Source organism: Ostrea edulis, chromosome 9 (assembly GCF_947568905.1).
Source record: "Ostrea edulis chromosome 9, xbOstEdul1.1, whole genome shotgun sequence".
Taxonomy (NCBI): Eukaryota; Metazoa; Mollusca; class Bivalvia; order Ostreida; family Ostreidae; genus Ostrea; species Ostrea edulis.
Genome location: NC_079172.1, coordinates 17,387,059 through 17,401,389, shown reverse-complemented (window position 1 = coordinate 17,401,389; position 14,331 = coordinate 17,387,059). Strand labels below are relative to the sequence as shown.

Genomic DNA, 14,331 nt, shown 5'->3' with positions numbered 1-14,331 from the left:
AATGTCATGATTTTAGATGCAAATAAAACAACACAAATGATGAAAATAAAATAAAAATAATATATAATACAAATAGAGAATTATATAATACAAATAGAGAATTATATAATACAAATAGAGAATTATATAATGCAAACAGAGAATTATATAATACAAATAGAGAATTATATAATACAAATAGAGAATTATATAATAATTATATAATACAAATAGAGAATTGTATAATACAAATAGAGAATTATATAATACATATAGAGATTTATACAAATAGAGAATTATATAATAATTATATAATACAAATAGAGAATTATATAATAATTATATAATACAAAAAGAGAATTGTATAATACAAATAGAGAATTATATAATACAAACAGAGAATTATATAATAAAAATAGAGAATTATATAATACAAATAGAGAATTATATAATAATTATATAATACAAATAGAGAATTATATAATACATATAGAGAATTATATAATACATATAGAGAATTATATAATACAAATAGAGAATTATATAATACAAATAGAGAATTATATAATACAAATGGAACATTACAGCGTTTGACATGACGTAGAAAATTACAAAACATGTCAATTAGAAAAGAAAGATATACATTGTCTATTACACATACATATTTAGGTAGTTCGCGACACTAAAGCTTATACTGTGTATGACACCACGTCACAAGATGGCGATTTAAATGTTTTGTGAAATTATTTGCATCGATCCACTAGTTTGTCTATCATCGTAGCTCAGTGGTTAAAGCATTGGGAAAAGAGTAAAAAGAGAAGGGGGAAAAAGTTATCCGCAGATCTCGAGTTCAAATCCGCCAGAGTGTTTTGTTCATGAATATGTGTTGAAATATTTTTTTTTAAATTATGTTTTTATCCAAATGTGTATATATTTTGTCTTTTTGGCATATATACTTATTGTATATCACCATATCTTTTATGATTAAATCAATTCGTACTGATTTGAGAAACTATTTCTGAGCCACCTTAAAGAGAACTTGAAATGTTCTTTGGCATGTGCAGGGATACGTGGTTGTCCTACTCTTAATTTTGTATTCTTTATAGGAGTTAAGAGATCACCGCTCGTCATCTTTACCTTTTCATGAAATGGGAAAATTTCAGATAGATTGCTATTTTTATTAATTTGAAGCAAACCTGAGGAAATGTACCGATCTCGATCAAAAATGGACGAAAATGCTAAAATAATCAAATTGTTTCTTGCTTTGATCTTGTCTGGGTACTCTAGTGGAAATAATATTTCATTTAATAATTTTCCTGATCAAAATCTTATCTATCAATCTATTGCCGCTTTTTATATTTCCAATCGGGCTTGAGTCTCGTGGGGATCCGGGTTAGAATAGGTCCTCAGTACCCATTGCTTGTCGTAAGCGACAAAATGGGGCGGTGCTTCAGAGGAGACCGCAAAAACCGAGGTCCCGTGTCACAGCAGGTGTGGCACGGTAAAGATCCCTCCCTGCTCAAATGCCGTAAGCGCCTAGCATAGGCCTAAATTTTACAGCCCTTCACCGGCAATGGTGAGGTCTCCATATGAGTGAAAAATTATCAAGCGGGATGTTAAACAATAAACAACCAGCCAACCAACCAATCGGGCTTGGTTCCAATTTGGATATTCCCTATATATTTCTGAATTTTGGTAAATTTATATCAATTACCTCTAAAAAATATAGTTGTTTAATCAATCTTTTTTCAAATATTTTATTTCTTGGATATTATCATTATTATTAAAATTCATAAAGCGCACAATTTTACAAACAAAAATGCAATCAATGGCGATATTTTAAACGTAGATATATATCTAAAACCCCTCATTTGCATTATTCCGGAAAACACAGTCACAAAATGACATTGTATCACTCTTTCGACGGTGAGATCATATTTCATTTGAGATAGTTTAATAAGCCAATAAATAAAATCTACCTTTCGTAAAACGGAAATCAGGTCTTAACATGGTCGGTTCTTAAAATAGAAAACGCAAATATAACGCACGCTAGGTGGAGCAAATACATATTTACACATGTTGAACATAATAATATTGGCACAATCGTGCATTGTTCCAATTAAGAAGAGTGCACAGGATTGAAGACCTTAAAATGCGACTGCTACAGAAGTAATTTACATTATTATTGTTAGGTCTATGAGGTTTACAAATTGATATACCCTGGTAAAATAAAGTTATTACGATGTGTACGTTAACAATTTACAATATTTCGTAAAAAACAAAAAATCGTTAGCAATTACTATAACATGTGAAATAAACAAATAACTATACAAATAGCCATGTTCACATTTTATTCGCTTCACATACTTGAGCGACACCTGACGTGTTCAGTGTATACTTGTCAATACTGGGTCAAATGTCGGTTTTAATTAGTGTGAGAAGAAAATACTCAGCATCAAAGGTTGGGATAAAAAGGGTCAGCTTTAAAAGTCTGTACTAAGGCATGCCACACCGCATTCACGGCTGAAACCCGACGGTCCGAGACAAAGTAGGACATTAGTAACTAATCCACGCTGGACACTATAGATGGCGTGGAGTGGCATATGTAGCAATTAGTAATCAAAAGAGTTCCTCATCTTTAATTCATTATTTCCTCATAGTGGTCTTAATTATCCAGCACGCGTAATGCGCGCGAGCTGTATATGGATAGTGTCACAAATCTGCATTCACCGATCCTTCGAACTTGTGGGCCCCGCAGGGGATCAGAAACCACGCGCAGAATCTTGATCTCAGCCATGGCAATTTGTAATGATTTACCAAATTAATGTATTGCTTATGTCTGAAGCAAGAAGTCATAAAGAGATATTCTTGAAAAGTGAAATTCAATATGATACATGTATAATCCTTTTCGAAATGGAGAGAGAATATATTCATTTAAACTATGAATTGAGGTTTTTAGCCCAGTAAACCCCACCCACATCAAATAACTTCAATGTTTGAAAGATCAACACACAGATCTACGATATGTATATCCAACAGTTTCGTAAAAAAATATAATTAATCAGTCGATGGAAAGTCTAGCTTTATGTTGTGTGTAGGCGTTAAGAAAAACATATTCGTTCATTCATAAATGACATAAAATATTGTTCTGGTATAATGCAACAGAAACACACAAGTGTAGAGAGCAGTCGGCATATGATATCTCCATCGTAACGACGGTTGCTAAGCGCGTTGTGATGGAGATACGGAAGCTGTTCTCGGTCAACCGATACCTGACGAATCGGCCCATCTATGGAACAAGCGTTGTGACGTCACAAGAGGGAGGTATGCGTGATAAGAGGGGAGTTCAACGATTTTCACTTTCGTAGTGTCTTCCCAATAGCCCGGTAAGGAGCAGGGTGCGTGCAGTTCGATTCGGCAAGTGTGTGTTGAATATTTTAGAGGTTTACTAGTTACAAAGGTGAGTACAGATTATTTCTATTAACCTACCTTATAGATAACGTAACTGAAGCAATTTTAAGACGTGCAATTTGATTTTCATCTGCCACATGTGTCAATGTTTGTTAATATTGTTATTTGATATCTTGCATGCAACGGTTCAGTTGCTTATTTCTTTCTCTATATTTCTGTACCACTGCATGGTATTAAGAAACGCTACACAACACCGTAACATATGAAAAACCGTACAGATGATTAATTCATCAAATCCTTGGAAATGAAATATTTATATATGATAAATTAAAAGGAGAACTGCCTCCCGTCCTAATCATTGTTTCAAAATACGAATTGTTCAGTTTCATTGACATATGTAGTCTATACAAGTCTACATATTTGTTAAGAATCGTTGCACGTTGACCTTTGAACCGTATATGAATATGAAATTCCTCTACAGCAAGAGATCTGAAGCAAGATAAGAACTGTGTATTGTGTACCTGCAACACCGTGAGTTAAGTGCAAGGTTTTATCTACCGAAGCCGCGGCATCTGTGTATCTCCAGCCCTCCCCGTGAAGATCACGAAAACATTTACACTCATAATGTAGATATTTATCTGTACAACATTCCCCCTGCATAGTTCCTATCTTTACATGTCTTTATGGTCAAAGACCTAGCCGAGGAAGCTTAACTTCTCATGCTTGTATCTGGCGTTTTAGTGAAATACTGATTTAGTAAGATAAAAGCCCTGTGGCCATAGACTGAGACAAGCGTTCAATCCAATCTCATTCTCACTTCATCTTGAATATAGTGAGAAATCCGAGGATGAGATCAAAGTGAGCTCATGCCAGTTCGGTTTGGTCCAGGCAGAGCCAACAAGAGAGTGGAGGGTGGCAGTAAATATTTGATGTTATAAATATATCATATTGATAGAACAGCAGCTCATCACATATAGTTTTGTACATACACATTGCAAGCTTGTAGAATTTTTGGATTACAACAGTGACTTTATCAGGAGCGTAATGTAGAAGGCGTGTGGGCGTTATGGTTCAACATGGTTGTGCTAAATATAGACGAAAGCAAAAAAAACGCATTAAAGAGTTGGATTGCAATGATTATAATTATTTAATTACACAATGCACTATTTCCCATGTAAACTGTGTAAGTTCCATGTTTAGTTTTAAACAGCAGTCCACATACGTAAGACAAAAGTGAGAAGTTCATGCTTACTCCTCCTAGGTACCTGATCCCACCTCTGGTGTGTCCAGGGGTCCGTGTTTGCCCAACTATCTATTTTAATTTGTATTGCTTGTAAGAGTTATGAGATTGATCACTGTTCGTTATCTTCACCTTTCATTTATTGATATTATTCACTGATGAAAAGGTTGCTAATGAATGCTTTTAAAAAAAAAAAAATATTTCGTTCCCAAAATTAATGCTCAAGTATCACCCATTTTTGATTGCACTGTTTTCTTATCAAAGGATATATTCACTTTTTATTTTTCTGATAAAAATAAACAAACAAAAAAATCTTTTATTCGCAATCCGTAACTTTTACCCGCATTTTTGTAAGATATTCAAATAATTATGAACAGGTTCGTAAAGACAAGTCGCTTATCTCCAATATTGCATAATTCTTGTGCAATACTGCTACATAATTTTTCTTGTTGAATCATCTTTTAAAGAATATTCTATTAATTGGTAATATTTTAAAGATTCGAAATAGGTAAGTGGTATAAACACAATGGTAATAATTATGCTAGTTGCAATGAAACGCATAACATCTGGCAAACAGCACGCGCCTCCCGCCGAAACTTGATAGGCGAGTCAGACGATCAGTAAACAGCGGGAGGGGAAGGCATTGCATTGGTGTTGTATAAACAGACTGCATTCATAAGGAACGCGGCTACTGTCATCAGCACCATTCCACTGCCAAACCTCTAGCTGAATACTCCGTCTGTGATAACTTGGGATTATTCCATCCACATAGTAAGCTATGATTTTGTCTACATTCATCCTTTGAAGATTGAGTTTAACGATCATTTGTATTCAACACTTAGAATTTTAAAATAGAATATTTCACTAATGAAATTTTATTTTGTTTCAGATACGACATGGCTGACGATGTAAGTAGTGTTTGGAGTGTGGTTTTTGTAATACTTAATCATGGATTTGTAAAATGCCTTCCCTTCCTTTGGAGTTAAGTGAACTACAGTATTTTACGGATTTTATGTATACCGTGCAATTCTTGATTGCCGGAACACTGGTGCTGTGTGTGTGAATAGATATAAGCAACATGAAGACACACTCCATATCTTGCAAGTAGTGAAATACAAATGGATTTACAGTTTTACATGTTGGAGGATGAAATATTTCCTTAACAATCATTTTCAATTTTCACGAGCTTTGCAAAACAGCTTTTATTCCCTTTAGTGTAACTCGGTAGTAATAGTCATAGAGGAACAATGATTTCATATACGTTTATGAATTTTTTTTTTTAAAAAGACAGTTGCATTATCATGCACCTTATCTCCTCTTAATGACAACAAATGCAATAATACGTATTGAAATATATTTAACATACTCTTCATATTTTCTTTTCCATCGATGACAGAAGGTAAGATGGCGTAGCCTATAGATAGACTATACAGCTAATGTGATATAGTTTTAAAAATAGTTTGCCTCTTTAGACATACTGCCTATAGATAGTTGTAGATACAAAAGTATTGCTACTGTATTTATTTACAGCATATACGTATTTCATTTGTTCCGAAGATTTCTTTTTTCTTCTACCGAAGAACATGTATTATGTAGTTGTTAATATTCTGTACAGATCACTGGGTTTTTTTCCAATTAGAAATGCATGTATGTTTGTAGTTAGTAGTGAATTAAATGGCGTTTCATCAATAACTGCTTTTCGTATTTTGTAATATTTATGAAATAAGATAAGAGTATAAATGTTAAAAGATTGAATATTTACTTGTTAATATTCGTGTAAATGTATGTTGAATTATTCTAGCCTTTTTACACATCTGGCTATATGCAATTTCTGTGTACAATTTCTTTACTGTTTTTCCATGGCATGAGTAGATGAAAGCTGCAATACTCTAGTAGTTGCTTGAAACCGAAGTTGTAGTGGACGTGTATTAGTACCTAAACCATTGGCTGGTCACTCGTGATTCTGTTTGATTTTATATACAAACAGGACAAGAAAAGTCGAGCAGAAAGAGCGACGTCGAATGTATTTGCGCGTCTTCCACAGAAATTAATGCAAGAAATGAAAGAGGTATGACGTAGGCAACTGTGTATAGTAGTGATGTAGTGTAGCTAACGTGGTGTGACTTCTACATTCCAGGCACAACAACAAAAGGTCCGGGCCGCCACCTCTAATGTGTTGACAAAGTTTAATCAGAGGGTCATCCAAGAAATGAAGGAGGTCTGATACAAAATGGCATGCTACGGCATCAGAAAAGCACTGTCAACGTTTTTGGTTTTCATTTCTTAACTGACGTTTGATGGTGACATTAATTCTTTCCGGCATGAAACACTCCGCTTGCGAGTGGGCCCCTTTTGTATTCCATTGTCCATATTAACTAACTTTATATGGGCTGGCTGAGCGTTGGATTCCTCCTAATTAATTAAGGCCGATTGTGCTGCGTCAGTATCAAAATTAAAGCACAAATTACCTCTCCTTATCGCATGCCCATCATCGCTCAATATTTCTTGTATCCTTATCACAGTTTTCATCATATTCCATTTGTTGATATGTTTTGGTTCACAAAGACCTTCATTGCAACTGCTCTTTAACACTGATATAATATGTTGATATGGTTTTCGTTTTATCAAATCTTCTGCAGAATGATGGATGTGCTACCGAAAATATGTCAATATTCAATTCCTGAAAAAAGGCTTTTATTTTTTCAAAAGGGTATCGGTGGGTTAACGAAAATAGACTAGATTTTTCTATTTATAGTCTAGTACAATTTGCTGTTGGGTGGATTGATTACTATAGATTACACATGAACTCTTTATTTATCATTTCGTAGTTTAGAATCCTGTATTTTGTAGGAATTTTGTATTCTACTCGTAGATTTTTTAATGGAAATTCTATATAAAATTACAGGGCATTTGATCATCTGTACTTGTATATTTATCAAGTCTCCGATCAATCGTTCAGTTTTCCCCACCACTACCTTAAGTGATCTCAACATTTTTTTATTTGTTTGAAGAAGTTTGTAATTTTCCTTGGTTGGCCTTCATTGGTCATATTTCCCCTTAATCACTATTTGCACGATACCTTCAGTGTGGCAGGCATGTTTTCCCCACAACCCGTATTTTGTTTTTTACCGCTTCTGATTCTTCGTGTGCACACCGATACCATTTTGGAACTGAGTGTTGTAAATGTACAAATATATAATCTGACTGTGATCTCCGATTTGATTGAGATACAGAAAGTTCTGAACCGTGTATTCTTTTGAATAAGATGAAGAAAAAACAATATGTGAACTTAAAACTTTCAAAACACATGCAGTTCATAATAAACCATTTATCTATATCATATGACTTTTCCCATGAGCTGTTGTATTTAATCTAATCGTATAAAATTTTGTAATTGATAGGCCTTCACAATGATTGACCAGAACAGAGATGGATTTATCGATGTTAATGACCTTAAAGAAATGTTTTCATCACTAGGTAAGTACACACGCGCATTGTATTGAATTTGTGTCTTTTGGCAAGAAAGCCTACGCCATGACAGTTCAAATGATTATTAACAGAGACAAGCGTGTAGAATGCTGCGTGTGCAAATTCTAAATGCATCGCTCGCTGTAGTAACGTGCACAAATCATTATCATATGTATTTGTTGCCGGTCTTTGGCGCTCATCCAAACTCATCACAAAAATGCACATTTGAGTGACTACTGGCATCGGATGTGCCCAATAATCACTTTGCTCATCAATGCGTTGTAGTGGGATATCATCCTGTTATGCCAACCAAATTTCACATTTTATTACGCGAATCAACATTATTTGGTTTCATAGGTATTGAACATTTTCAGAGGCAATTTTCTTAAGCTTATCAATATATTTTTTTTTTACCTTGATCAAATGAGTTTACATGGAAAGCAGCCAAATGCCGTAATTCTCGGAATATTTGGTTGCTAGGAGATTCATGCTGGAGATAAACAGAAACTGTGGCTGTAAAGGTGTTCCTCGGAATGTTAGATACAGTGTATATATATATATATATTTATGCTGATGCAGTATTAGATACGAAGAAACATTAGCCGAAAGATGTTTACGACAATGATTTATATTCAGCACAACTTATTATTCTGATTGTTTAGTTTATAACTAGACATGCCTTGCCATGTTTTAAGGTAATTAAGAAAAGCTACTGCTACTGATTTGTAATTTTTTTTATTTCCATAAAATACTGACTAATGTTTTACTGTCTGGAATAAGTAGGGTAGATGTACGCGTTGTTCATCCAAATATGCCTAATTGTTGGGATGAAAATGCTATAAACATTATGATCTATAAGTATCGGTATTTTCTTCTGTTTGCAGGAAGTGCACCCGATGACAAAACCCTGAAAGCTATGTTGGCAGAGGCCCCAGGTCCCCTTAACTTCACCATGTTCCTCTCACTCTTCAGCGACAAACTCGGCGGTAAATCCATCAATTAATCCCTTATATAAAGACTTTATTTCATAGAAAACATAACTTTGCTTACTCTATGAATGAAATGATTCAAGGAGTTATCGTAAATCAGTCATGATGCTGTCTTTGCTTACTTCTCATATGTGATTTAGCCTTCGTCCTGCAGGAAGGACGGGTCTTGTCAAAACGTTAACAGTATTGTTCGCGTTTATGACCAGGTCGTCCTGCTTCGCGATGATTTTGTTACTTATTTCTTAATTATTTTATGCCACGTTGAGAATCATTCTTCATATTTCCTGATCTGTTATTATAGGTACCGATCCCGAGGACTCGTTAAAAAACGCCTTCGCCATGTTTGACGTTGATGGAAAGGGCAAAATTCCAGAGGAATAGTAAGTGTGTCAAATTCTATCGGAAAAATCAAGATAATCTGGACTTCCAAAACCTCCGCCAAGGCCTCCCCCCCCCCTCGAAGTGTATCATCTGAATAACTCCTAAATTCAATGGCTGTTAGTCAACAGATCTGCTTTTTGTGAAATTGTCGTAAAATTCGAAGCATGATATCTTGATAATGCTGCTCGGAAATAAATATCAACAAGCAAACTATTACTGACTGAAAGCTTGTATCAAAAGAACGTCCCATGAAAGAGCTGTGTATTGCACGAATCGGGTCATATTCTTTAAGTATAAAGTGGGTTTTTTAAACTAAAGAAAATATTGTCATTTGGTGGAGGTCATAAATGAAGTAAATATACCAATATACTGAAACATGTATTGTGCCTTTGTCAATAATTCATATATATGTATATGATTTTCAGTATCAAGGACTTATTAGAAAACATGGGAGACAACTTCACAAAGGATGAGGTAATATGAATTTCCATTAATATTGTTCATTGATATTATAGACATCTGTACGCATATCAAATAGTTATCTTTCTTATTTAGAATCTTTCAGATTTCGTATCAAGAATTTACTTCGAACGCGTTCTAGTAACTTATTGCAATGTGAATTTAATGGATCTCTCTTTTTTTTTTTTTAAAGATGAGACAGACATTCAAAGAAGCCCCCATTGAAGGAGGAAAGTTAGATTATGAAAGATTTGTACAAATCATAAAGGGAAGCAGCTCAGAGGAAGCATAATAACATCAAACGTCTAGTCGACTCAACTCATCCATCACCCCTCAGAAAAAAAAACGAACTTTATATCTCCGTGAATGTGGCGTATACGACTTTAAATCACGTGTCAACGTGTTAAAAAAGGACAATAAATTATCTATACCTAAGGACAGCAGTTGAAGGCTCATTTTGATACAAGGGGTGAAAATCTTTTTATTTATTTATTTCTTTTTCTTCCTTAAAATTGTTTGAATTACGGTTTTTCTCAAGCCAAAGAGCACTACCATTCCATTATTATTACTGTTCAGACACCTTTGCTGCCACTGCTCCCCGGGCCTAGTTAGGAAGCACTCCCATCTTCAGCAGAGCGTGTCTGTTAAGGAGGCGCGTGGGGGTTAATCGGAAACCATCTCGAGTGTTATATATATATAGAAAGTGACATCTGATGAATATCTTGCCTCCGTCTTTTTCTGTTGGCTTGGGATGAATCGTCTGAAATTCGATCCATGGCAGCCGAAACCACTGCCAAATTTAGAACACCTGTCATTTGTTCGTTTCTCATGTACAGTGTTAGCATCCCATTAGTAATCTAATAATAGATATTCCTACACTGTATAGGATTCGTTATGTTGGGTGGGAGGTTTTTATCTACGGAGACTATTTGCTCCTTATGTTACATGAAATGAAAATGAGTGTATTTATTTCTCTCGTTTCGATAATATTGACCTGTCGTATATTCATTCATGATGGAACAAAGTTTAAATTTTTTTTATTTGATAAATAATTTTATTTATTTATAATTGTTAATCCAATTGAATATTTATTAATTAGCGCGTGACCGACAACCTCTGGCCAGTTTGTAGACAAGTACTTGATCTACAGCGGAAACCATGTCAGCCCTGCCACGCCCTCTAGAGCTCAGTTGATAAACTAGGACAATAATTGTCGAAGTTTCTGAACTCGCCCTACAGGGAACGCTGACGTATGTGATATGTTGACATGGCTGCCGTTTTTGCTACTACCTGGGTGGACTGTTCCCAATGTAACCAATTATTGTACTAATAAAACCTCTGTGCACAGAGTGAACTTCATGGTTTTCTTGTAATATTTGCTTCCGGTCGTTTTAGACCATAATATTTCGACCCTTAGGGCACGTTTAATTGGGAAAACTCGAGTAACTCTTAGAGTGGTGCCTGATCATGCGCAAAGGATTGAATAAAACAGCTAGTGTTGTTTTGAAAAATGGTGTTTCATATGAAAATTGTATCAATGACAATTTATTTATATGCGGTATGCATGTGCAGTCCTGAAATAGTGCAAATATCATCAGAATTAACCAAACGTAGACCGTATATAATATAATTCACCCTAAAAATTTACTTTATCTACAATATATTGAAACATAACAAACATCTAGCAATTGCTTACAAGTATTTATATTAATTGTGTTGTTTTTTTAAATCAGTTAGTTAAACTTTAGTTATATGTATCTTTTTTCATGGTAATTTCGCTTTATATCCCCCAAAAGTTATAATTTCACATGTCAAACTCAATATTTCTCTTCATTCTCCGCCACGTTGAACACTTGATACTCCCGTTAAAGTCAGGAGTAAACTGTTGTAAATAAAACGTGTATTTCATGACTCTAGCAACTCGCACAACTCAAGTTGTTCAATCAAACGTGCCCTTAGTGTTGCACTCGATAACTGGCTTTGTATGAATGATGGAAAACTAAAAACCTGGAATCTTACTCACAGCCTTATACACGGTTACAACACACGTATAATTTAATTATCTTACACGGTTACAACACGTATAGTTTAATTATCATACAGCCTTATACACGGTTACAACACGTATAGTTTAATTATCTTACAGCCTTATACACGGTTACAACACGTATAGTTTAATTATCTTACTCACAACATTATACACGGTTACAACACGTATAGTTTAATTATCTTACAGCCAGCATTATACACGGTTACAACACGTAGAGTTTAATTATCTTACTCACAACATTATACACGGTTACAACACGTAGAGTTTAATTAGATGTATCTTACAGCATTATACACGGTTACAACGCGTAGAGTTTAATTATCTTACTCACAACATTATACACGGTTACAACACGTAGAGTTTAATTATCTTACTCACATTATACACGGTTACAACACGTATATTTTAATTATCTTACAGCCAGCATTATACACGGCTACAACACGTATATTTTAATTATCTTACACACAGCATTATACACGGTTACAACGCGTATAGTTTAATTATCTTACAGCCTTATACACGGTTACAACACGTATAGTTTGATTATCTTACTCACAACATTATACACGGTTACAACACGTATAGTTTAATTATCTTCAAAGCTGGGTAACACTTAGGGGTGTCAAAATGAGTCAATTACTTAGTCGATTATTTGATAGATTTAATCGAAGAATATTTGAACTTTTTGAACCACTGTGACGGTGATGTTCCTGTGTACAATGTATTTAAATAACCTATACGTATTTACGTGTCTACCAACTATCAGATACGCGTGATGTTGCTCGTATTTTGTTTAAGGAGGTGTGCTACACCAGGGAAATTTGACGTAGATGACAAGTGGAGGATATGTACAATAATATTTTGAAGTTGAAAATTTTCAAATTTACTTTATTTTGTCAAAAAATACAGTTTTAGTGGAAGGTAATCTGAAAAAATATTAAAACCCCTGCTGTACTTGAACCTCCGACCTACAGGTCAGCAGTCGCTATTCTAACCTACTGAGCTACTCGGCTAGGTATTTAAATTGAAAAGGAAAAGCCAAATATTGCTGATATCGATTTTTTCAACCATGTTTTTAAAGGAAGTCAACCATTATGACGATGTAGAGTACTACCTTAACGTCCCTTTCGAGAATATTTCACTCACATGGAGACGTCATTATTGGTAATAATAATAATAATAATAATAAGACCTTTATTTAACCAGGATTACATATTTAGCGATAACGCTAGTTTTCAATATGGTCCTGCATATAACATACATACAGACAGATATTAGTAAAATAAACACAGATTATAAGATGTAGAATACATATAAACTTAAGAAATAATTATGAAAGGAAGGTAAATAGAATACAAAATTGGTGGTAAAGGGCTGCAAAATTTAGGCTTATGCTCAGCGCTTACGGCCTTTGAGCAGGGATAGATCCCAATCGTGCCACACCTGCTGTGACAGGGGCCTTGGTTTTTACGGTCTCATCTGAAGGACGACCCCATTTAGTAGCCTCTTATGACAAGCCAGGGGTACTGAGGACTTTACATGACACATCTATTTCTTGAGTGTATACAGCATGAGCGGTAAGCGAAGTGTAACTCCCTACCGATTGCTGCTCAGTTAACCGTAGAAGTCCTGTTAGGAAGACCCCAATCTAAACATCCATTACGATAATTGAGGAAGACAACATGCATGAAACTCTATTTATTTTAAATTAAATGCAAAATTATGGCATTTTGAATACCCTCAACCAATGAAACACCCATACCTTTAGAAAGAACATAATTGTTAACTACTTCGACAACAAATATTTTATCCCCTGCAGACGGTTGCGTAGTCTTGCTACAGGTATAAGTAAAACTGCAGACAAAATATAGTCGAATGTCGATGTACCGAAGAATATTCGAATATCTGTTGGCATCTCTAGTAACAACAAAGTATTAATTTAATTCCACACATTGCAGTTATAGAAGTCCTATTTCACAATTAAACAGAATTACTAAATGAATAGGCATCAGCAATATACCTGTTATTGGACCACATTTTGCCTTACGTCAACAGACAATTAGGTCCACATCATATTCGTACAAAACTTTACTCTGTTCCATTGAGAGTTTTACACACGTTATTTGAAGAAGCTATGGCTAGTGCAAAGTGAAGATAACTAACAGTGATCAATCTCATAACTCCTACAAGCAATACAAAATAGATAGTTGGGCAAACACGGACCCCATGACAAGATATGGCTAGTCTATACTTGGATTTTTCAACACCTGAATATAGACTGAACTCTATGATTATGGATGTTGCCTATCACAGGCTCTTTAAACCAGCACGGGTCATGGACGATATTCCTT

At 34.7% G+C, this 14,331-nt stretch overlaps 1 protein-coding gene across 4 annotated transcripts; it reads left to right on the top strand.

The window, feature by feature from the left end:
• The first annotated feature begins 3,237 nt into the window (after positions 1-3,237).
• On the top strand, positions 3,238-11,286 carry LOC125658074 (myosin regulatory light chain A, smooth adductor muscle-like). Of its 4 annotated transcripts, none has more exons than XM_048889159.2 (8): positions 3,238-3,439; positions 5,520-5,538; positions 6,768-6,848; positions 8,032-8,107; positions 8,983-9,084; positions 9,389-9,467; positions 9,894-9,942; positions 10,121-11,286. In XM_048889159.2, exons 2-8 carry the CDS (start codon positions 5,527-5,529, stop codon positions 10,217-10,219), a joined length of 498 nt encoding a protein of 165 aa, XP_048745116.1. In that variant the 5' UTR covers positions 3,238-3,439; positions 5,520-5,526; the 3' UTR covers positions 10,220-11,286. The 4 variants fall into 4 exon arrangements, with proteins under 4 accessions (XP_048745116.1, XP_056004658.1, XP_048745117.1 ...); XM_048889160.2 differs by lacking the exon at positions 3,238-3,439 and adding an exon at positions 5,182-5,401; XM_056148683.1 differs by lacking the exons at positions 5,520-5,538; positions 6,768-6,848 and adding an exon at positions 6,618-6,698 and having other exon boundaries at positions 3,267-3,480.
• Positions 11,287-14,331: the final 3,045 nt, after the last annotated feature.

What these genes read in the sequence shown, in the direction of transcription:
- LOC125658074 (XM_048889159.2), top strand. An exon ending in TCATCCAAGAAATGAAGGAG is followed by an intron (nt 6,849 to 8,031) that starts GTCTGATACAAA and finishes TGTAATTGATAG; the next exon opens with GCCTTCACAATGATTGACCA. An exon ending in CTTCAGCGACAAACTCGGCG is followed by an intron (nt 9,085 to 9,388) that starts GTAAATCCATCA and finishes CTGTTATTATAG; the next exon opens with GTACCGATCCCGAGGACTCG.